At 52.1% G+C, this 22977-nt stretch overlaps 1 protein-coding gene across 4 annotated transcripts in view; it reads left to right on the top strand.

Moving 5' to 3' along the window:
- The window catches only part of ACLY (ATP citrate lyase), a 42863-nt gene that overhangs the window by 5719 nt on the left and 14167 nt on the right, over positions 1 to 22977 (top strand). For 2 of the 4 annotated variants that reach the window (XM_061144005.1, XM_061144007.1), the window contains 17 exons: positions 308 to 430; positions 2275 to 2337; positions 2772 to 2962; positions 3425 to 3504; positions 4483 to 4613; positions 5376 to 5494; positions 6291 to 6427; positions 7111 to 7172; positions 9394 to 9511; positions 11452 to 11606; positions 12071 to 12161; positions 13142 to 13171; positions 16353 to 16494; positions 16778 to 16946; positions 18613 to 18717; positions 19627 to 19823; positions 22856 to 22937. In XM_061144005.1, the coding sequence (XP_060999988.1) occupies positions 308 to 430; positions 2275 to 2337; positions 2772 to 2962; positions 3425 to 3504; positions 4483 to 4613; positions 5376 to 5494; positions 6291 to 6427; positions 7111 to 7172; positions 9394 to 9511; positions 11452 to 11606; positions 12071 to 12161; positions 13142 to 13171; positions 16353 to 16494; positions 16778 to 16946; positions 18613 to 18717; positions 19627 to 19823; positions 22856 to 22937 (1995 nt within the window). The remainder of the gene's footprint in view (positions 1 to 307; positions 431 to 2274; positions 2338 to 2771; positions 2963 to 3424; positions 3505 to 4482; positions 4614 to 5375; positions 5495 to 6290; positions 6428 to 7110; positions 7173 to 9393; positions 9512 to 11451; positions 11607 to 12070; positions 12162 to 13141; positions 13172 to 16352; positions 16495 to 16777; positions 16947 to 18612; positions 18718 to 19626; positions 19824 to 22855; positions 22938 to 22977) is intronic. The other 2 variants (XM_061144006.1, XM_061144008.1) reach the window with 1 other exon arrangement.

Raw genomic sequence — 22977 nt, 5'->3', positions numbered from 1 at the left:
GGATAGGTGAAGAAGCTTCTGGGAGCTGACCTTGAAGATGGGTGGAATTTACTTTGGGAGTGGGGTGAATTGGAAGCCACCCAGGCTATCCTGTGCTTTGGGGCCCTAGACTATTACCTCTTAACTCTCCCCTCTCCTTTGCTCTAAATACAAACCCCTCTTGGAAATTCCCTGGTGTTCCAGGGGTTTGGACTCCAGGCTCTCAATGCCAAGGGCCTGGGTTCAATTCCTGGTCGGAGAACTAGATCCCACAAGCCACATGGCTCAGCCAAAACACAGAACCAACCAACCAACTCTCTTGTTCCAGAGCTTGGTGGTCAAGCCAGACCAGCTGATCAAACGGCGTGGAAAGCTGGGCCTAGTTGGGGTCAACCTCACTCTGGATGGAGTCAAGTCCTGGCTGAAGCCACGCCTGGGACAGGAGGCTACAGTGAGTCTGGGTGTAGGGTTGGGGTGGGTGTGCTGTAGTAGTAGAAGCAAACATGGTTGCTTCCAGATCTGCAACCCTATGGATCACCCCCACGACTGGTCCGATTGCAAGCTGGGGAGGGCAGGAGTCCTGCAGAGCTGACTTATGTAGTAGGGCCAGTTGGATGCTCATTCTGAGCTCCCCTTACAGGGAATGGTGAGATGTGCTGTACCAGTAGAAGTAATACAGGGACTTCTGTGGTCCAGTGGTTAAGAATCTGCCTTTCAGTGCAGGGGATGAAGGTTCGATCCCTGGTCAGGGAAGTAAGATCCCAAATGCTGCAGGGCAGCTAAGCCTAAGGAACCCGAGCCAGGACAAAATAGTCTGTTCCTTTAACAACAGTCATGGAAATGGGACTCTGAGACCTACTTTGGGAGCTCCTTTCTTTTCAATTACCAGAAAGGGTAGGGTAGCTCACCATGACCTGCATACAGAAGAGGGAACGATTTAAAAAAAAAAAACAAACTTGAAGGGAGATGCAGAATCGTTTAGGCAGAAACATTCTTGGGCCAAGAACCGAGGAGGAGACAATCAACACTGAAGAATCAATTCAGTTCTTGCCTTCTCCCAGCTTGTTGATTAATTTCAACTCTGTAGGTAAGAGAGTTGAAGGGAAATATGGCTTAGGAAGGCTAAGTGATGCCCAGAAATAAAACTGCATTTCTTTTTCTTCTCCCCAAGGGAGCTGGAGAATTGAAGGGAGGGAGTGGACCAAGGCTTGGCTTAAGCCGGGGATGTGCTGTCCACACCTGGCTTTGTCCCATCTGGGGTGACTGTGGATCAGGGTTGAGCTATTCTCTAACTTGATCTCCCCAGAGTAGGATGAAGGTGGTGATGGAGCCATCTTCCTTTTTACCCGGGCTTCCTCAAATCAACTCTTCTTGTTAATTTCCCATTTCTGGCTTTCCTGGGTAAAGAGGGATCCCTGAAGTTATACATGGGCTTGGGGGTGGAGGGATCTTGACCTTCACACCCCCAGGCCTTTGGGGAGAGGACAGCAGGGTTGGGGGGTGCTGAGCAGTGCCCCCAGGGAGGTCTTCATGCTTCCTTCTTAGCTGGCTTTGTCAGGGGTCGGGGGGAGACACTGGGGACTTCTGAGTTGGCAGCAGTGTTGGCCCGGGCAGCAGCAGCTCATTACCTCTGATGGATCACTGGTCCCTGACTCAGCAATGACGCACGCATGGGCGGGCGGGGGCTTCGGGACATGCAGGGAGGGAGGGTGAGGACTGTCTCGCCTCGGCTGCCGCCAGGGACCCACTCAAACTGATTAGCTCTGCAGGCTTGTTGTCGTCAACAGGGAAAGTCTGTGAGGAAAAGTTTTCCCTGTCAAGCTCCATTCTCTCTCCTTTCCCCAGCCATTCCTTGCGCCTGAGGCTGGGTCTCCCTGCCTGAGCTCTGGGATCGATAACCTTGATTTGTCCGAGCACGTGATCTGTGGGACAGCAGAGGGGGAGAGGCTCCGGATCGATGCTTTTGGGGGGCGGGACCACATTCCAGCTCATTTGTCACCCTCCAGAGGAGGTGGAACAGAAGGTGCGAGACATTTTAGAAGTGTCAGAGTGTGGCTGGCACAAGGGCGGGGGGTGGAAGAGGGGGTCTCATGAAGACTTCTTTAGTGTAAGGGTCTGTGACCCCATTGCCCTAGTTTCTGGAAAGATCTCTTTCTGGCAGGTGGTGTGGCAGTAGTGCTGGGGCCCCACCTCTGATGGACGGGTGAGGTGGAAGGAGCAGAGGGTCATTCCTCCTCTTGCCCCGCGAGTAAGGTGTGCCATCTGCCTGAGCTGTATCTCCTTCAATCTCCATAGGTTGGCAAGGCCACAGGCTTCCTCAAGAACTTCCTGATCGAGCCCTTTGTCCCCCACACTCAGGTATGTGTGAGGTGGCTCCCAGCTGGGTCTTCGCCCTCTGGGAGCATTGTGCCTGTTGATCCTCAATTGATGAAAGGAGAAATCAAGCTGCTGGAGAAAAGTCAGAGCAACCAGAGTCTCTGAAGCTGCGTTTTTAGGGTCTGAGGGTGCTGCAGAGTGGGGAGTTCAGAGATGAGGGGAAGGGCTTAGTTTGCAGCAGAAAGGAACCAGCGCTGGTAACAGAGGGGACTTCCCAGTGCTGGAGTGAGAAGGACTTGAAGGGAGGACCTTTGCCCCAGAGCAGGTCACATTGGCCCAGTCTGGACTGTCAGCCAGCAAGGCAGTGGCCTCTTTGTCCTTGAGGTCTCACCCGGGGGGAGGTGTCTGTGGGGTTTTAGAAATGATACTACTGGGGCTGGGCCCCTCACCCATATGGTGCCCTCTTCCCTCGTAAGGATGAGGAGTTCTACGTCTGCATCTATGCTACCCGGGAAGGGGATTATGTGCTGTTCCACCACGAGGGTGGGGTGGACGTGGGCGACGTGGATGCCAAAGCCCAGAAACTACTCGTCGGCGTGGATGAGAAGCTGAATCCCGAGGACATCAAGAAACACCTGCTTGTCCACGCCCCCGAAGACAAGAAAGAGTTGAGTGAGAAGGATGGCAGGGTGGTGGTGGTGTAGGAACGGGGAAGGCTGACAGCTCTGGGTAGAGGGGGGCAAGCGGAGTGGTCTTCCCTGTCTGGGCACTGGCTACCCAACACCAGCCTTTGGCTGGAAGATGGGGAGCAGCCAGCAGTCACAGTCCTTCCCGGTCCCCAGGAGGGAGGTGGGGGCAGTGGCGAGGCTGGCTCAGACTGAAATGTCCGTCAGCATTCCTCACCTCCTTGCCCCTGTCTGTCTGGCGTGGGCCCCCCTCCTGTTCCGTGCCTGACAGCCTCTTTCCGCCTCAGTGGCTGAAGAGTGACATCTGGGGAGCAGGGTTTGGAGACGAGAGGGAGGGGTCAGCAGAGTGGGTGCTGGGGAGTGGAGCTGTCAATAGCAGTGAGAGATGGCTGCTGAGCCCGCTCCCTCGTGGACTGATGGTCCCTCTCTGTCTCCCCCTCTAGAATTCTGGCCAGCTTTATCTCCGGCCTCTTCAATTTCTATGAGGATCTGTACTTCACCTACCTCGAGATCAACCCCCTTGGTAACTATCTCTGCTGGGGTGGGCCCACACAACCGCTTGCAGAGGGCAGAGCAGACAGGTGTGTGGGGGCAGAGGGATTCCCCAGGCTCTCAGGAGGCTGTGATCATCCTTCTGTTTCACCAACTCCAGTTTCTTCTGTGATGGGGAAGTCCTGGTTATGGTCTGATTCTGCTTGGTGGCTCTTCCTGCCAGTGGATCAGGCTGTTCTCCCGTGAGCTGGGCTGCCCCTGCGTTTACCTGATCAGTCAGACCCTCCCTTCCTCTTGGTGTCTCAGAGGCCCCCCTCCCCTCCACCCACTCCAGGAGTTAGTCAATCATTGACCCCCACAGCTGGAAAGACCTTGGTGAAGGCTCTCGGGTTGTGCAAGAGGCAGGTGGTGTGGGCTGGCTCTGCCCAGGGCTTCTGAGGTCAGACTCCTGATTCAGATTCCATCTGGGAGATGTAGCCCCTCTCATGGACCAGATGGCTCTGTGCTAACTAAATTAGCGCAATGGCCCTGGGTAAAGGGAAGTGGACTCCAGCGAGGTGGTGGTAAATGCATCCTGCTGGTGGGGGGCCCGGTGCACCCACAGCTCCCCCTCTTCCCACTTCTCACTGGACCCTAAGGGACCCTGAGGTGCCCACCCAGGGGCCTTAGACATTGTGCTTGAAACACTTTTTTTGTTTTTAAATAGCAGAGTTGTGGATGGGTGAATGGCTAATGCTTAAAAATTGCCATGGCAATTAAAGCGGAGGTTTCTGCCCTAGTACCTATACAAGATCAGGGAGTAGGGGTGGTCTTGTAGAATTTGTTTTTCCTTGAATGAGCGAAGAGCTGTGTCTCCATAAGAACCAATCTGGTTTCTTGTTGAGCTGGAGAGTCGTGAGGCCTGGGTGGGCCCCCATGGGAGTGGTGTGTGGGAAAGCCAGGAGGGGGTTAGAGGTGGACGGTCACCTCTGCTAGTACCCATGTCCGATCGCCTCTGCTTTTCTTAAAGTTGTGACCAAAGATGGCGTCTACGTCCTTGACTTGGCCGCCAAGGTGGATGCCACTGCCGACTACATCTGCAAAGTGAAGTGGGGTGACATAGAGTTCCCGCCTCCCTTTGGGCGGGAGGCTTACCCAGAGGTAAGGCTGCTATGGGGAGGAGACTGAGAGTGAGGGGGGGCCCGGGCGGGGTGACTAATCTCAGATGAGCATTCCCCCCACCCCCTTGTGAGCTATATATTTGGCAGGAAAGGAAGGTCGAGCCATTTAATTTTCTTAAAACCCCAAAGGAGGTGGGGGTAGGAGAGAGCCAAGCCTCTGAATCCTGGCCAGAAATCCTTTTAGACTCCTCTCTCAATCAACCTCCCTGGGCTCATAACTTGATTTGTTGTTTCTCAGTAATTCCGAGTGGCTCCCCCTGATCCTGTCAGGAAGATAGTTGTCTTGGCCACTTGCTGAGAATTTTAATTGCTGCTTCCCACCCCATCCTCGGAGAGATCCTCACAGCAGGATCAGGCACGTGTGACAGAACCTAGGCCAGGGGAAGAGTCTGGGCTGGGGGGACGGATGGGGCCTGGCCGGCTGGGGGAGGGTGGCATGTAATGAGTTAGGCAGGGAGATGCTGGGAGTGGGGCCAGGGTAGAAGCAAGTGACTTAGTGGGACTTGAAATTAGAGAGAAAGGAGTTGGGAAGTTTGTTTCCAGGCAGTGGTTTTGATGCTTATAGACAGCATCCCATTTTGTCCCAGGCCCATGAGGCCCCACACAAACCCTTCTGCCTGACCCTGTGAGGACAATGAAGGCCCTTTTCCTACTGCTCCAGGGGAAAGGGAGGGGTCCTGGGGTCTTGCAGCCTGGTGAAGGAGGTGCCCCCAGGGCCCACCTGTTGCTCTCCGGTCCCCAGGAAGCCTACATCGCAGATCTGGACGCCAAAAGTGGGGCAAGCTTGAAGCTGACTTTGCTGAATCCCAAGGGGAGAATCTGGACCATGGTGGCCGGAGGGGGTGCCTCTGTCGTGTACAGGTGACCGAAGGGGCTGCTAAGGGGCTGACGGTCGGGTCCCCCACAGGCTTCCCACGTGTGGCCTGATTCAAGCCCCTCACCACAGAGCTTGATCCCCCTCTCTGGTTGCAGAGCAGGAACCCTCAGGGCATCCCAGAAAGGCCTACCCATAATGTCTCCAAAACCGTCTTCTTTGCTTCAGAATTAAATTTTTAGTTTTAATTCTTGCCGTTAGTAATAAGGTGCTCCATACGAAGCTACCACAGATCAGGGAAGTGAACCAGGTCGTGTCCCCAGCCCACGCCCCAGTGTGTCACCGCGGTGTGTCTCCTTCCAGGTGTTTTAGCACCTGTATCAGTAGTCACAGGCTTCCCTGGTGGCTCAGCAGCAAAGAATCTGCCTGCAATGCAGGAGACTCGGGTTTGATCCCTGGATTAGGAAAAATCCCCTGGAGAAGGGAACGGATACCCACTCCAGTATTCTTGGCTGGAAAATCCTATGGACAGAGGAGCCTGGCAGGTTACAGTCCATGAGGTCGCAAAGAGTCGGACATAACTTAGTGCCTAAACAACAGCAATAGTTATATTTTCATACTTCGTAGAATGTCATGTAGGGTTGGCAGGGTGCTCCCCTAGGAGGGTCTGACGCAGCACAGTTAACCTTCAACTATGACTGGTGAGGGGCTTGAGGGTCTCAGGGCTGAGAGTTCGCTTCCAGAGGCGGCCTGGTCTCAAGGCTTCAGGGGTGTCTGTGTGGCCCCCCCCAGGCACCAGGCTGCTGCCTTTTGCCAGCTCTGACTTCCCTATCTCCCTGGCAGTGACACCATCTGCGACCTGGGAGGTGTCAACGAGCTGGCGAACTACGGGGAGTACTCGGGTGCCCCCAGTGAGCAGCAGACCTATGACTATGCCAAGACGATCCTCTCCCTTATGACCCGTGAGAAGCACCCAGATGGTGAGACACACGAGCTGTTCCTTGGCCCGGCCTAGTGTCCTGGGGTGGGAAGAGCTTTGGCTGGGCTGGGAGGCATGAGGTTGTCCTGGTCCTTTGCAACCTGGGGCTCATCATTTAACTTCTGGACCGAGGTTGCCCTGACTTTGTGGCAGGCAGTGACAGCACCTGTCATTCTGGGGGCTCCAGGCAGGTGAGGAAGGGGTGGATACATGAAGTCCTGGGAGCAGGTGCAAGGGAGGCTGCAGCGGAGGTGTGGCAGCGGCATGCTTTTGCTGACTGCTATAAATTCAGTTCTTCGTGGCCTGCTTACACCTTTATTATTCAGGCTGTGTGGTTCCCAACTTCCCCTTACCACCTGTGCTGTGTTTTGGGACTACAGATACCATTTCCCCTTCCCACGAGCCAGACAGAGAGTCCCACCAGGGGTGTCCAGAAACCATGCTGGCTTTCTCGATGCCAGCTAGGAATGTTGCAGAGATTATGCAGGTTTGGATTAAGCACCTGCTCGGAGACGTAGGTAAGGTAGGGTTGAGCTGATAAAACTATATCAGGAGAGACCAGCTTGCTCCCCACCTCTGCACTGGTATCTCCTAACAATTGGGGGACCTCAGTTGGATTTCTGATACGACGCCCAAGTCTACCTTTCTAACCCTTTTTTGACTTCTCTCTTGTTCCAAATCCAGGCAAGATCCTCATCATCGGAGGCAGCATCGCAAACTTCACCAACGTGGCTGCCACATTCAAGGTAAAGAGCTGCAGGGGAACGTGGTGGGTTGCGGGGAAGCAGGGAAGGGAAGTTTCTGTAAGAAGATTTGGGGCAGAAGCAGGTCCCCATGAGTTACCCAGGCCAGGATGGGGGCGGTCTTGACCTAGGGATGCAGAAGACCCTGGGATGGATTTTCTGAAGCTGTGTGTCTCTCTGGACAAGCAGCTGACCCTCTCTGAGCTGTAATTCTCTCACCTGCAATATGGGGAGAAGGTGAATTTCTGCCTTTCCTGTTTCAGGACCAATTCTTAAAAGAACTGGCTTGATTGACCCCATTTCCAATGTTCCATGGTAGGACTGGGTTCTCTGCACCTCCTGGTGTTTTGTCTCCCAGTCATCTGCCCCTTCCCCAAAAGGTTGGCATGAGGAAGTGTTTGATGCCCTGGGGTGCAGGCCTTCTGCTTATCCAGTCAGAGGCCAGTCATCCTGGGTCTCTGTCCATAGGTCAGGGCCGTGGGCACCAGTTTAAAGAGTGTGACTGCCAGTAAGAAGAATGAGAGCTCACATGTTTCCAGACTCCTCCCCTTCAAGGTGGCTGCCTTAGGAGGCCACTTACTATCCCATACTGTCAGGTGCTTAGGGCAGCTGTTCCGAAGAACGTCCGCCATCTGGTAGTTCCATATAAGCTTGGAGAATAATACATAGATTGAGACTTCCCTGGCAGTCCAGTGGCTTACGACTATGTGCTCCCAAAGCAAGGAGCCCGGGATTGATCCCTGGTCGGGGAACTAGATCCCCCCATGCTGCAATAATGAGGATCAATGACCCTATGTGCCTCAACTAAGGCCTGGCAAAGCAAAAAAAAAAAAAAAAATCAGAAGTATATGTTATTTTTAAAAAAGAAGAATGCTTAAATAAATGTTAGTCTTGCAAGTCTGAGCTCTCAAGGAATAGAGGACAAGGCCTTGTTAGTCTTACCTAAAACAGGTCCCTAATTGGACCTGCTTCAACAAATAAATGTGACACAGGTGGATCTCAACAGCTTTGTTTTAACTTCCAAGCAGGCCTGTCATAAAGGCAGCACCAGTGATAAGGGCAGTTATGTCTGGAGCAGGCACTGTGTATAGAGCTTCCCATGAAATGCCATGAATGACGGAACTTAGACTCCATAAACTCGCCCTCCATCTGCCCAGACAAAACTGGTCCACACCTGTGCATGTGCCCACGTTTCGAAAGTTACGCCCATTGCAACAGCTGTTCCCAAGTCACTTGGAAAAGCTTTTGTAGAACTTTGACATAGTGAAATAGACTTTGTCCTGATAACCCCGACAGCTCTTGCATAGGATCTTGGTATAGAGCTTCCCCCAAAATTACAGTAAGAAAACAACAGCTGTAGATGGGGTGAGAGACCAGCAAAGCCCCACTGGCATCTGAGAACCCAATATTCTGGTCACCTGATGCAAAGAGCCGACTCACTGGAAAAGGAAAAGACCCTCATGCTGGGAAAGATTGAGGGCAGGATGAGAAGAGGGAGGTAGAGGATGAGATGGTAATAGTATCACTGACTCAGTGGACATGAGTTTGAGCAAATTCCTGGAGATAGTGAAGGACAGGGAAGCTTGGCGTGCTGCAGCTCCCAGGATCACAAAGAGTTGGACACGACTTAGTGACTGATCAACAGCAGCGTTGGAGGCCCAGTGGCCCGTGCACTGAGGGGTATCACCCCTGGGTACCCCCTGTTCTCACCTCAGCACCATCACCAGTGGTCACCAGTCCTGGGCCTTTGGGTTGCTTGGGGATAGTCCAGTCTATTCACAGAATTATTAACTGCCGGGGTCTTTCTGTGGTCCATGAGAAGCAGCCCTGGGTTTTTTTGTTTTGTTTTGGGTTGCATAGCACAGCTAATGGAGTCTCAGTTCCCTGACTGGGGACTGAACCTGGGGCCCTGGCAGTGAAAGCGCTGAGTCCTAACAACTGGACCACCAGGAAAGTCCCAGCAGCCCTGGGACTTTTGTTTCCCATGGTTGTAAGTGCTTGCTTTCTTGCTGCCTTCTTTCTTTTTTTTATTTTTATTTTTATTTTTTATTTTATTTTATTTTTTTTGTTAGTTGGAGGCTAATTACTTCACAACATTTCAGTGGGTTTTGTCATACATTGATATGAATCAGCCATAGATTTACACGTATTCCCCATCCCGATCCCCCCTCCCACCTGCTGCCTTCTTTCTAATCACTTGAGTGTTGTCCCTTGGTCCTTCTAGGGCATCGTGAGAGCAATTCGAGATTACCAGGGTCCCCTGAAGGAGCACGAGGTCACGATCTTTGTCCGAAGAGGTGGCCCCAACTATCAGGAGGGCTTGCGGGTCATGGGAGAAGTCGGTAAGATGGGGGAATGTTTTCTGTTCCTCCCACCCCGAGTGTCTTGCCTCCTCGGGATTTCCTAAGCAAGTCAGTCTTCTAATGTCTCCATGCTCCTCCCACCACCCACCTCACTCCCCGGAGCGACAGCTGGCTTCTGCTGCATTTCTGTGCCCTCTGACACACAGCACCTGACCAAAACCTAAATTCAGAATGGGCAGGAAAGCAGTTTATTCAGCTGTTCATTGAGCACGCCTGGCCCTGTGCTGAGCCCTGAGGTCACGGCCACAGACGACAGCTGACAGGCAGCAGGCCCTTGTGTCATCGAGGACAGTGGCTGCAGCTTCAGGAGGCATGAGGCAGGACCAGGTTGGGAAGGGGTGGCCTCTGGGAGGGGACAGGGCAGTTTTAAATGAGGCAGTCAGAGAGCGCTTGGCCAGAAAGGTGGCGTTTGAGCAGAAATCTGAGGAGAAGAGGGAGCAGTTGGTGGTGGGTGTCTGCAGATGAAAGGGCAGGTCCCAAGGCCCTGAGGTGGGGCCAACTGAGGGGTCTGGGGCGGAGGTTGGAGGCAGAGAGGCCAAGGGAGAAGCCATGTGGGGCTAGTACAGGTCCCGTGGGCGCTTGGGCATGACCCTGGCAGCTGCTGGAAGACTTGAGCAGAGGCACGACACCATTTGACTTAGGGCTGAGAGCTATTTAGGCTGCCAGGTGGAGATAAGGCCGCCAGAGCAGCCAGCTTGAAGCAAGGAGCCCACCCAGGAGGCTGTGGCAGCTCCAGGACAGAGCAGTGGCCCAGACTGAGGGGCGAAGGGAGGGAGACGGGTCAGTGTCCAGGCCTGGATGGAGGTAGGGATCCAATAGCTGGTAGAACAGGAAGGAGTTGCCCCCTTGCTGAGCTGAGGGAAGTGAGGGCATGGGTCCATTTGGGTTTCCTTTCTTCTTTCTCCATTTTGGGCGCCTCCTGCAGGCTCCAGAGACCTCAGACTCGGGGCTTTCAAGAACTGGGGTACCACGTCTCATCAGCGAGGACTAAGATTAGGTCTCTCTGAGCTGACCTGATCGAACCAGCGGGCTTTGGTCTTGAGGGAAGCGCAGCTCTGGTGCCAAGAGCAGTTTGTGAGGGGTGGGGGGTGGGGGTAGGGGTGAGGGGGTGGGGGTGGAGGGAGATAAGGCGGGGGTTGGGGGGCAGGTGACAAGACAGAGGGGAGGTGGATGTAAGACACTCCTGCTCAGTGAGTGGGCCCTCTGACTGAGAGACCAGACCTTTCCACCTTCCCAGTTTCTCAAATCTGGGATCCATGGCAAACATTACACCCACCTGGATCACTTGAAGTGGTATCAAGTCCTAGTTCTCACCTAAAACTGAAGACATGCTGTGGGCTCACAGCTCAGTGAATGTCACCCAGTCACCCCTGGGGCCTTAAACTCCGGGGACATTAAGACAAGTAAACAGTGGCTGGAACAAGATGCTGTCTGCCGGGGATCTCCAGGCAGGGCGGCGTGGAGGGGAGCGGCTGTCAGATCAGGGAGGGCCTCTCTCAGAAGGTGACACTTGAGCTGAGCCGGGTGACAGCCAGGGGACAGCTCCATGTGGAGGAAGGAGCAGGGCAGAGCCCTGGGGAGAGGAGAGGGGCCCAGGTGTTCAAGAACAGAGGCCGGGCCTGGGGTCGGTGGGGCGATGGCCACAGGCGACAGGGGCAGAGAAGGAGGAGGGCAGGCTCTCACGATGCTGTGGTCATTGGAGGGCGTCCATAAAGCCGTTTCATGCTCTTGCTGGCAGGTAGTCTTTACAGAGATTTGTTTGGCGGTGAAGAAAATGACCACCAACTTGTCCTGGGATAATTGGGCTTGCACAGAAGGTGCCAGACACGGCCAGGGCTCAGAAGGGGCCTTGGCAGAGTCCTGCAGCCATGGGCACTTCTTAGGAGACTCAAGTGATGGATGCTTTTCCTTCCTCACAGGGAAGACCACTGGGATCCCCATTCATGTCTTCGGCACTGAGACTCACATGACGGCTATCGTGGGCATGGCCCTGGGCCATCGGCCCATCCCCAATCAGCCGCCCACAGCGGCCCACACCGCAAACTTCCTCCTCAACGCCAGCGGGAGCACTTCAGTAGGTGCCAGTCTTCCTCTGCTGCAAAGCCTGCAGTCATCTTTGTTGCCCCTCATACCCCATCCGATCCGGGGCCCAGTCCCCACCTTTTGGGGACCTTGGGGAGGTACAGGGAGAAGGCTGTGTGTGGTTAGTTTCTGTATCTCTGCTGGTTTTATTCCTGCCCTAGTAAAGGTGGTGGTGTGGAAAGATTGGGGATTTTTAAATCAGACCCGAGTTCAAATCCTGCGGAGGGAGGGACCTCGGCAGTTATCACCAAGAACCTTAGTTTGCTTGTCTATAGCTTGGGAACATTACTGATTCCTATCTTAGAGGGTTATTAGCATAGTACTTTTGAAAGCATCTTGTGGAGAACAGAGCTGTGCGTCGTCCTTATTACCTGAGTTCTCTGGGGCCTTAAGGACCACTGGCTTTTTTCCCAGCTATTCTCCATGACCCTTACTCTCTCCCGCTTATCCCCCCAGACTCCGGCCCCCAGCAGGACGGCATCTTTTTCTGAGTCCAGGACTGATGAGGTGGCACCTGCCAAGAAGGCCAAACCTGCCATGCCCCAAGGTAACTCCCAGGGTGGTTTTAGAACCCTCTGTTCCTTTCTGAGACCCCACTGGGCCGGCAGAGGTGGATGGAAGCAGTTTGGGCTTTGCTTTGGGCTTGGCACGTGGGATAGGAATGGGACACGAAGATGTGGTGGCCGGAGCCTTCTCTGCGAGCAGGGTCAGCCCACTCCTCAGTTGTCTTCTCTGCCCCCTCCCATGAGGTGTGTGATCTGGGCTGGTGGGCTGTGGAGGAGACAGTTACAGGAGTACCAGGTCGGCGGGAAGGTCCCTCAGGCCCTCCCCCTGAGCAGATGGCAGGAGCCCAAAGCTCAGGATGGCAGAAGACTCTTATGCCTGCCCACACCATCCTGGGTCTCACCTTCCTGGGAGTGCACCTCAAGGGCACACGTTGTCTGCCCTCCCGTCTGATGTGCCCGCTCATCTCTCCCTCCTCTGATTCATCAGAGACCTGATCCCTGCCAGCCAGCCCTTGCCACCAGGACTAGGTAGCCCATGTCAGTTACCACTGGGTCTCTTCCTGGGACGGACAGAGTGTGCTTGAGGTGTTTTGTGAAATAGTGGCACTGGCTCCAGGCTCTCAGCATTGGAAGTCCTTAAAACGTCTGCTTTGTCCCCAGCACACAGTCAGGTCCATCCTCTCAGCCTCATCATCTCATTGATGTCCCCTGCTTCCCGGGGACAAAACAGGATTAGGAGGGCAGGCCTGGGCCTTTGGTGTCCAATGCACCCTCTGAGCCTCGGTGCTTTCGTTCCTCTCTCTGCGCCCTCTGGCCCTCTGCCCCTTCTTGCCTCCACTCTGCTGGTCGGGGCTCGCTCTTCTGTTGGCTGGGCCCCTGTCTGTCGTGAACAGACAAGAGATGGTGAGGGTGGCAGCCCGGTGAGGCTTGTCCACCAACCCCTCCCTGTTCCCACCCTCTCCCTCCAAAGCCTCCGGCCATCAACGGGTCACTCAGTCGCCTTGGTCATTTTCTTTGACAGATTCAGTCCCAAGTCCAAGACCCCTGCAAGGTAGGATGCCCCCAGCTCCGCGTGTGGCTTTTTAGTGGGTTACAGTCTTTACTGTGTGCTTCTGTCTCCCCGTCCCTGGTGGGTTGCAGCGTTGTCTGGTATCTTTTCTGTCCCTGCCTCCATGTAGCCTCCCCCAAGTCCTGGTCTTCGCTCCCTCTCCCTTCCCACCCCTGTTTTATTTCACGCCCCTGCTTTCCTTGCTCTGGGGATTGTTGCCAGCTCATACGTGGGAGGGAGTGGACAGTGCAGGAGGGGCAGGAGCCAGGCCCACTGCCTTGGAGAGGGGAGTGGAGCCCAGGAGGAAGCCATGGAAACTGAAGGGGGCGTGGCGGAGCCAGCGGGCCAGGAGGGGAGCCGTTGACCACCTGATTCTCTGCATCCCATGACGGCTTCATTTTCTATTCCCATCTCAGTCTCACCACCGCCAACTGCATCCCAGAGCTCCTAGCACCTGGGACAAATTCAGATTGCTCTGGGGTTTGAGTGGAACACAGGATGGAGAAGGAGAGAGAGAGACCCGGAAGGGTGCACAGTCCATGTAGGCTGGGCTTTGTGTGTGTGTGAGGTCACTGTTTAGCAGGGACATGATCTGTGCATGCTCACACTCGCGTGCGCATGTGACTAGGTTCACTGAGGTGGATAGATGCATCAGTGCAAAGTGTCAGGTCTCCCATTTAACTTTCTGATATTCACAGCTGTGGAAAATCTGGGGAATGGTAGTCTCTTAAGGATGACCTGTGACCCCTTGCTAAGAAGAGGAAAGGGGTAACTAGAGGAGGTCAAGTAGCCCTTCCTCCCAGCCTCTGGCAACATTTTTTGTTTACGTAGAAAACCAGACCTGAGGCTGAGCCCTGAATAGACTCTCAGTGAGAGAGCTCTTGGCCGGGGTGGGGGTGGGGTGGAGGGAGAAATGGGCTTGGTCTTACTGTCAGTCCTGAGCTATGTGGGAAAGGAGGGCAGGAGGTGGGGGCAGTTGGGCCTGGACAGGGGAGCCAGTGGAGGAGCTTTGTGGGGGCCTAGCCCCAAAGCACAGGCTCTCTCTGGGGCCTCTGTGCTTCTAGCAGGCTGAGGATCGCCACCTTCAGCTTGTCTTCTCTGTGTGCTGAGTGCTCCAGTTCTGCCCTTTTCAAGCTAGGAGTGCATGTGGGTTGGTACAGATTCCAGACCTTGTCCTGGGGGTCCCTGGAAATGGGGGGCTGGGTGGGGCAATGCTGGCTTGTGTCCCTCCTCACTTGCACAGTTGAGCTGCATCTCACGTTAGTATTTGTGTAATCCTGACTTTGATGCTAGATGACCTACAGTTTCTGTCATTTGGCATCTCTGGGCTTCAGTTTGCAGGAATTGGAAAGTGAGGGAACTAGACGAGGTGGCCTCACTTGTTCTGTGATCTCATGTCTCACTGAACCCAGATGGATCCAGGGCACAGTAAATCCTGGGTGTTGGCACCATCGGGAGCCTTCTGTCATGAGAAGCTTATGGCTGTGATGGAAGAGGCGAGCCTGCACGGGGATGTAAATCCTCCGTGCCTGGGGAAGGTGATCTCTTAATTTCATTAAAAAAAAAAAAGAAAAAATTATTTAGCTGTATCAGGTCCCAGTTGTGGCATCTGGGATCTTCCTTGCGACAGGCGGTATCTTTTGTTGTGGCGCATGGGCTCTGGTGTGGCGTTTGGGCTTATTGCTCCTCTGCATGTGGGATCTTAGTTCCCTGACCAGGGATCGAACCTGTGTCCCCTGCATTGCAAGGCGGATTCTTAACCACTGAACCACTAGGGAAACTCCCTCTTAATTTAATTAGACCTTGAACTTGGTTAGCCAAGCCAGTGATGGTACAGCAGGCTAATTAATACTAAATGCCCCTGAGCTCTCTGCATTATGTTTCTTGGGGGAGAGCTGAGAACCTCCCCTGAGGGCTACTTTCTGCCAGCTGAGAGCGGGAGGGTCAGGTGACCTGCCTGCTCTAGGTGACTGCCAGCTTCCGATCCCCTCTGCCTTTTCCTGCCTTCTGGTGACCCCTCTAGGAGCAGGAAAAAGCCGCTGGGAGGAGGCTGTGGGAAGGTCAGGTGGACGCTGGATGAGATAAGCCTACAACAGACCTCTTCGTTGCACCTACACTGACCTAGAATCTAGAGGTTCAAATCCTGACATGAGCTGGCTTATGTCCAAGTTCACAGGTGGTAAGGATTGTTGGGGATCTGTTTGAAGTCTTATAGTGAACAACAAGATCCTACTGTATAGCACAGGGAACTATATTCAGTGTCCTGCGAGACATATATGTACTTGTGTGTGTGTGTGTGTGTGTGTGTGTGTGTATTTGTGTCACTTTGCTATACAGCAGAAATTAATACAACATTGTAAATCAACTGTGCTTCAATTAAAAAATAAAAAGTCCACGGGACTTCTCTGGTGGTTCTGTGGTTAAGACTCCATGCTTCCACTGCAGGGAGCACAGGTTCAATACCTGGACAAGGAACTAAGATCCTTCATGCTGAGCAGCATGGCCGCGCCTCCCGCCACCCCCACTTCCCCCGCCCCCACACCAAAGTTAGAAAAAAACATGTCTTTCAGTCACTCTGATTGGGAGAACTTAACTTTTTTTTTTTTCAGATGACTTTAAAAATAATTGATCAGAACTTCCCTGATGGTCCAGTGGTTAAGAGTCCGCCTGCCAGTGCAGGGGATTCCTGGGCCAAGAACTAAGATTCCACATGCCATGAGGCAGCTAAGCCCACGCATGGCAGCTGCTGAGCCTGTGCCCTAGAGCCTGTGTGCCACGACAAGGGAAATCATCGCCATGAGAAGCCCATGCGCCACAACCGAGAGTAGCTCCCGCAACTAGAGAAAGCCTGCACTCAGCAACGAAGACCTAGCGCAGCCAAAAAAAAATTTGATCAAGTCCTTATTTGCATATACACACCTTTCCTGTAGGAATTCTGCTGTCTATTCACTGTTGAGTTCTTTGCCAGCCAGGCAGGACTTCTCTGCTCTTTTCTCACTCTCTGCTACCTCTTTGCAGAACAAATCCAGGCGCGTCGTCCCCCAGGTTGTCCGAGTTCCATCCTCTTGCCTTCCTTTGCAGTTTTGATGAGTCACTCTCCCTGGACCTGGGGCAAGGAGGGGTCTGGCAGGTAGCCCCTGGGGGTGTGTGTACTGGGTGCACTCGCTGTGTCTCTGCCCACCAGGAAAGAGCGCCACCCTCTTCAGCCGCCACACCAAGGCCATCGTGTGGGGCATGCAGACCCGGGCTGTGCAGGGCATGCTGGACTTTGACTACGTCTGCTCCCGCGACGAGCCCTCGGTGGCCGCCATGGTCTACCCTTTCACGTGAGTCACTCAGGGCAGGGAGGCTGGATGCAACCACCGAGTGGGAGGTCCTCATCACATCTCCTCTGACAGCGACACAGCTGGGGGGCCTTGGCTTATGCCCCCTTGCTGGGGAGGCATCTACCCATCTCACATGGGGGCGGTTGATGTTTCTGGGGGATCTCTTTCCCATGAACTAAACTCTTTGAAATTGGTGACCCTGCCTTTTTACCTTCTGGGTGAAGCTCCTCCTGAGCCCCGGCAGGTTGACCGTGTCTTCAGCCCTCCTCTGCCTTTCTCACAGCGGGGACCACAAACAGAAGTTTTACTGGGGTCACAAGGAGATCCTGATCCCCGTCTTCAAGAACATGGCTGATGCCATGAAGAAGCACCCGGAGGTGGACGTGTTGATCAACTTCGCCTCCCTGCGCTCAGCCTACGACAGTACCATGGAGACCATGAATTACGCTCAGGTAGCTCACTGCGCCCTGGGGGCGGGAGGCCGGGGGCGTCCTGAATGGTGTCCACCTGGGACAAAGGCCTTGGGACTCAGAACTGGCCAGCGATTTGGGTGAAAGTGGGGGGAGACTTGATCTTTAGGAGGCGAGGTGGTCACTGAGGGTAGGTGGCTGCTCACCCGGGCTGGCAGAGTCCAGGATCATCCGTCCCCACCAGGTGCTGTTCATGCTGAGACTGGTTTTGAAAACAGGATCAAAAGCATTATTTTTATTGTAGGATTGTTACACATTTGTTGTCGGGAAAAATGGTGATAAGTAAGAAGAGGAAGAATATCTCCAGAAACATGGTTGCTGACTTGGTGTACATCCTTATCCGTACCTTTTTCTGGATTTGAACAAATGGAATAACATATCTATTTTATAATCCCTCTCTGTCAGTGATGCTTTCCACATCAGTATTTACCAGCAACATCATTTTTGCTTTTTCAAGTCTCGTGATGAGCATATGTCCTTCATTGCTTCCCACGTGAATATCTAAAAGTCACACTGCTGCACCAGAATGTGCAGCTTTGAAAGCCTTTGATCCATCCTGCTTGCCAACACTGTTGATGTTGTTCAGTTGCTAAGTTGTGTCCAACTCTTTGTGACCCTATGGACTACAGCATACCAGGCCTCCCTGGCCAACACTGAATGCTTGGATTTAAAGAACATATATACTTGACAGAATGATAGGCATTCTATTTAATTTGCATATCTTTGATTATTAACTAAAATGAGCTTTTGAAAATATGTGTTGGCCATTTGCATTCTGTGATGTGGCCTCGCTTCTATTTTTTCTATTGAGGTGTTTATCTTTTTATGTTACTGATTTGTAAGAGCTCTTACAGATTAAGATAGTCATTTTTCTGTTCAAAATTATTGTCTGATACAGAACTGACTTATTTATGACTAGAGAACATAAACTTGTTTTGTTATCTAGATGAAGCAAAAAAAAAAAAACCAAACATACCTGTTAAAAATGAGCAGCTTTTCTAATCTGGAGTACAGGTTGGTGAACTACAGCCCAAGGGCCAAACCCAGCCCCCTGCCTGTTGTTGTAAATAAAGTTTTATTGGAATACAGACAAGCTCATTCATTTACACATTGTCCATGGCAGCTTTTATGCTTTGAAGGCAAAATGTACTAGTTATCCCCAGAGACCATATGACCAAGAAACCCTCATACACTATCTTACCCTTTATAGAAAAGATTTGTGTGGGATCTTTCTCACTCAACCCCACCCGCTCTGGCTTTTCCCTTAGCCTACTCTCTGGTCCAAGTGTGGAAACAGCCTGTTTCTGTCATGCAGCTTATTCCTATAGCTGATTTATAATCAGGCACCTGGACAGGTGGGGCTGAGTCATGTCAGTTTTTGGATGGGCGAGAATATAACAGCTTTGACTACAGCAAGTTTTCTGGAACATTTGCTTCTGCTTGGTTACGGACTCACTGTGATGGTAACCAATGGAGAGCAGTTTCAGGTGCCTCTCTTGGGGGAGGGTTGGATGACCAGATGCTGGTGGGAAGAAGGAGGTGCATATTGTCATGTTTATTCCTGGGAGGGGTCTGGGAGGTGGGTTCAGGAAAGGTTGCTGCCTCGTCGTCTCACGTGGTGAAACAGTAACTGTCCCTCATGCTCTAGATCCGGACCATCGCCATCATAGCCGAAGGCATCCCTGAGGCCCTCACGAGGAAGCTGATCAAGAAGGCAGAGCAGAAGGGAGTGACCATCATTGGACCTGCCACTGTGAGTGTCCCTTCTGCTTCCAGGCTCTCAGAAAGCTCATCGTTGACTCTTCTATCTCCCATCTAGTTTGAAAAGATTGAGAGAGTATCTGCTGAAAGTCAGTCTGTCCATTGCCAGTTTTTGTTTGTTTGTTTTCTTGTTTGTTTTGACTGCTCCCTGCAGCTTGAGAGAGCCTACTTCCCCAAAAAGCGATCATAACCAGGCCCCAGCAGTGGAAGCACTGTGTCCTAACCACTGGACCACCAGGGAATTCCCTGTCCATTTCCAGTTAATTTTTTAAAGGGCTGTCTCCCCAGACCAGATCCCCTTTATAGTTTCAAGGGACTAACAAGCTTTTTTTCTTTTAAGTGTTTGTCCATCCTCATACAACCATACAATGGTTTCTGATTATTCATTCCTGCAACTGTGAACCAAAGAGAAATCTACCTAGGGGCCTTATTCTTGACACAAAGCTGCTTCTTGTAACAAAAAATGGCCCTGTGAATGTTTTTTGTTGTTGTTTGTTTTTATTTAGTTGTTACACTAAAAAATTGGTTGAAGCTAAGATTTTTGAGCTAAGCCAGGGACCTAGGGACCTTTTGTCTCAGAGGTGGAGGGTGATCTTGAGCAAAGTACTCGCTTGCATCAGAAACCTTTATTGGATGAGGTTGTCCTTTTGGAGCAAAAGAGGTTACCTAACCCTGAGTGTGCACATCTGAATCTGCAGTTATAAGCCACGTTGTATACACATGGCTCCTTTTTTCTGGGTAATGTCTCTTGAGGGGGAGAAGAATCTTCCTCAGCAGGAAACCACATGTGCAGGTACCGGCCAGGGTGGGCTGGGTGGGCGATCCTGGGCTCTGTGACTCGGCAGAGCTCTCTGGTCACTCAGCCTGCCCTCCTCCCTGACTGAAGTTTCCACCCCGGCAGGTTGGTGGCATCAAGCCCGGGTGCTTTAAGATCGGGAACACCGGCGGGATGCTGGACAACATCCTGGCCTCCAAGCTGTACCGCCCAGGCAGCGTGGCCTACGTCTCACGTTCGGGCGGCATGTCCAACGAGCTCAACAATATCATCTCTCGGACCACGGATGGCGTCTACGAGGGTGTGGCCATTGGTGGGGACAGGTGATCTTTTTTAACTTTTTATTTTGTATTGGGATATAGCCAATGGTGGCTCAAATGGTAAAGAATCTGCCTGCAATGCCAGAGACCCAGGTTCGATCTCTGGTTTGGGAAGCTCCCCTGGGAAAGAGAATGGATATCCACTCCAGTATTCTCACTTGGAGAATTCCATAGACAGAGGAACCTGGCAGGCTACAGTCCATGGGGTCACAAAGAGTTGGACATAACTCAGCAACTAACACTTCCACCTTCATAGCCAGTTAACAATATTGTGATAGTTTCAGGTGAACATTGAAGGAACTCAGCCATACATATTCATGTATCCATTCTCCCCCAAATTCCCCTCCCACCCAGGCTGCCACATAACATTGAGCGGAGTTCATGTGCTATACAGTAGGTCCTTGTTGGTCATCCATTTTAAATATAGATGTGTGTACATGACCATCCCAAACTCCCTAAAAAGGTGTTTCAAAAGGCGTTTGGGCTTTGGGGGTAATTCTGTCTGATTTGTGGCCAGAGGAAGGCAGCAGAGGGCAGTGCTTAGCAGGGCCTATTCTGAAATCGGGCCCAAGGGGTTCAAATCCTAGTTTCTGTGTTTGGGGTAGCAGGGTTCAGGGAGGGGGTGGCTGCTACAATCCTGGGGAGGTTACCAACCCTCCCTAGACCTCCATCAACCTTATAGAGCAAATGAGTAGAGTAATATCCCCCACTGGAGGTTTTTGGAGGATGGGTGGTGGTGGTGGTGGTGGTTTAGTCTCTAAGTCATGTCCGACTCTTGTGACCCCATGGACTGTAGCCTGCCAGGCTCCTCTGTCCACGGGGATTCTCCAGGCAAAAATACTGAAGTGGGTTGCCATTTCCTTCTCCTGGGTTTAGAGGATTAAATGAGACTAATACAGGGCCTGGTGCTTAGTAAATACTTGGTGTTAACTGTAGTTAATAAGAGTGAAAAGGAGGGGACTTCCCTGGTGGTCCAGTGGTTAGGATTCCAAGCTCCCACTGCCAAGGGCCCAGTTCAGTCCCTGGTCTGGGAACTAAAATTCCACAAGCTATGCAGGGCAGCCAAATTAAAAAAAGAGGGAAAGAGAAAACTATTCTTTTATTCATTACTGCACTTAACACTTCTGGCCACAAATATAAGAATAATTTTCTAGCACTGAGCAGTTCTCTGATTCTATGCAGATACCCCAACTCAGGGTCCTACAGTTCAGTTAAATTCTGACATTGTCTGTCTGGAAGTAGCATCATAGCATCAGGTCCCACAGGTTCAGGGCTTGGTCCTCTAGGACTCTGCAAACCCCAGCCTCTGGTACTTCTGAGCTCTGGCTATAAGTCAGTGGGGGGTGGGGAGGGGGAAGGGTGGTCCTATGACTCCCTCCTCAGGTTTAATAATTTGCTAGAAGGGCTTGCAGAGCTCAGGAAAAATTTACTCACAGGTTTCCCGGGTTATTACAAAAGTATGTAACTAAGGAGCAACGAGGTGGAAGAGGGAGATAGGTCATGGCGTGGAGAGTGCGTGGAGCTTCTGTGCCTTCTCCGTTGAACACATTGTACCAGCCTGCCAAGAGTTGCCTCATGAAAACAAAACACACTGCTCTCCACCCCCGTGACTCAGGAAATGACAAAGGTTTTATGCGTGCTGGGTCAGAACCAGTGCCAAAGACCAAATATTAGAACAAAAGATGCTGTTAGTACCCCTGTCACTCAGATAGCGAGGGTTTTCAGAGCTCTGTGCCAGGAACTGGGAGCAGAGACGTGTATATATATATTTCTTACTATGTTGCAAATCGTGTTCTTATTATTTTTTGTTAGTAGGAACAATAGTAGGTCATCAGTTGAGTAATGTCTTAGAGCAATGCCTGGTACTTGCTGCCATGATAAATGTTTGCTGTTACTGTCTACTGTCCTGTCATTACTGCTGCTATTGTTCGGCCTAGAAACCAAAAGCTGTTAAGACTGAGCCACCTTGTCAACCCTGCTGGCCCTCCCAGATCATTCCGAATGGAACACCTGAGTGAGAAGGGACTTTTGCTGAGGTCTCTGGGGAGGTGGTCTTAGGACCCCTAGCCCCCTGGTGCTCCCTGACAGAAGGCTGCAAGTTGACGAGCCTGGGCCGTGCTGCCAGTTATACTGTCCTCTTGGGATTTAAATGCTGCTGAGTATGTCAAAAGGACCTTGGAGATCTGAAGCCTACTTGGCCTTAAGTCCTTCTGCAAACTCATGTGACAGTAGAAAATTAAAATATTTCGGCCTATACATAGACCTTCTAGCAATAGCCTGGGATGCAGCGTGGCACGCGGCATTCATCATCTATTGCTGTGTTTCTTAAAAATCACCCCAAAACAAAGTGACTGCAGTGATAAACGTGTATCCTCATGGTTCCTGTGCTTTAGGATCCAGGGCTTGGTTGGGAGGTTCTGGCAGGTGCACGGGAGGTCTCTGTTGAGGTGGTCAGAGGTGGGCAGGCTGCAGGTGGCTGGCAGGTGGGCCTCTGCCCTGATGTCTGAGAGTCCTTCCCCCAGCCACTGCTCTTGGCTGCCTTCCCCCAAAATGAGCTAGGCAGGGGAGAGTGTTGAACGACCCAAATTCAGGAAGAGAGGCATGAGTTTCCACCTTTTTAAAGGAACTTATGGACATATTTTATTTATTTATTTATTTATTTTGGTCATGCTGAGAAGCATGTGGAATCTTAGCTCCTCAACCAGGGATCAAATCTGTGTTCCCTGAAGTGGAAGCACAGAGTCTTAACCACTAGACCGCCAGGGAAGTCCCTGTGGACGTATTTTAAAATCACCAGCCACATGCACCCTCCACGTGTCTCTTACTGCCGTATGAACTTCTCTGCGCTTATTAGTTCCTCTTCCTTCCCTTCCCTTGTGTTCCATTTACTACCTCCCCTTCCCCATTATTCCTGAGGCATCTCCAGACCCTCACTGAGCATCCACACCCACAAAAAACTCCAGTGTTCTTAGTACACGTGTGTTTCCCACACCTGTACTCACACCTCACCTCACTGCATCTCCTGCTCTCACCAGGTACCCCGGCTCAACGTTTATGGATCATGTGTTACGTTATCAGGACACTCCAGGAGTCAAAATGATTGTGGTTCTCGGAGAGGTAAGTTTGTTTTGTTTTGTTAAAATTTTTTTTCTTTTTC

The sequence above is a fragment of the Dama dama genome, chromosome 5, assembly GCF_033118175.1.
Source record: "Dama dama isolate Ldn47 chromosome 5, ASM3311817v1, whole genome shotgun sequence".
NCBI lineage: Eukaryota > Metazoa > Chordata > Mammalia > Artiodactyla > Cervidae > Dama > Dama dama.
Note: the sequence above shows the minus strand (reverse complement) of the source record. Positions and strands in the feature narration are given on the sequence as shown.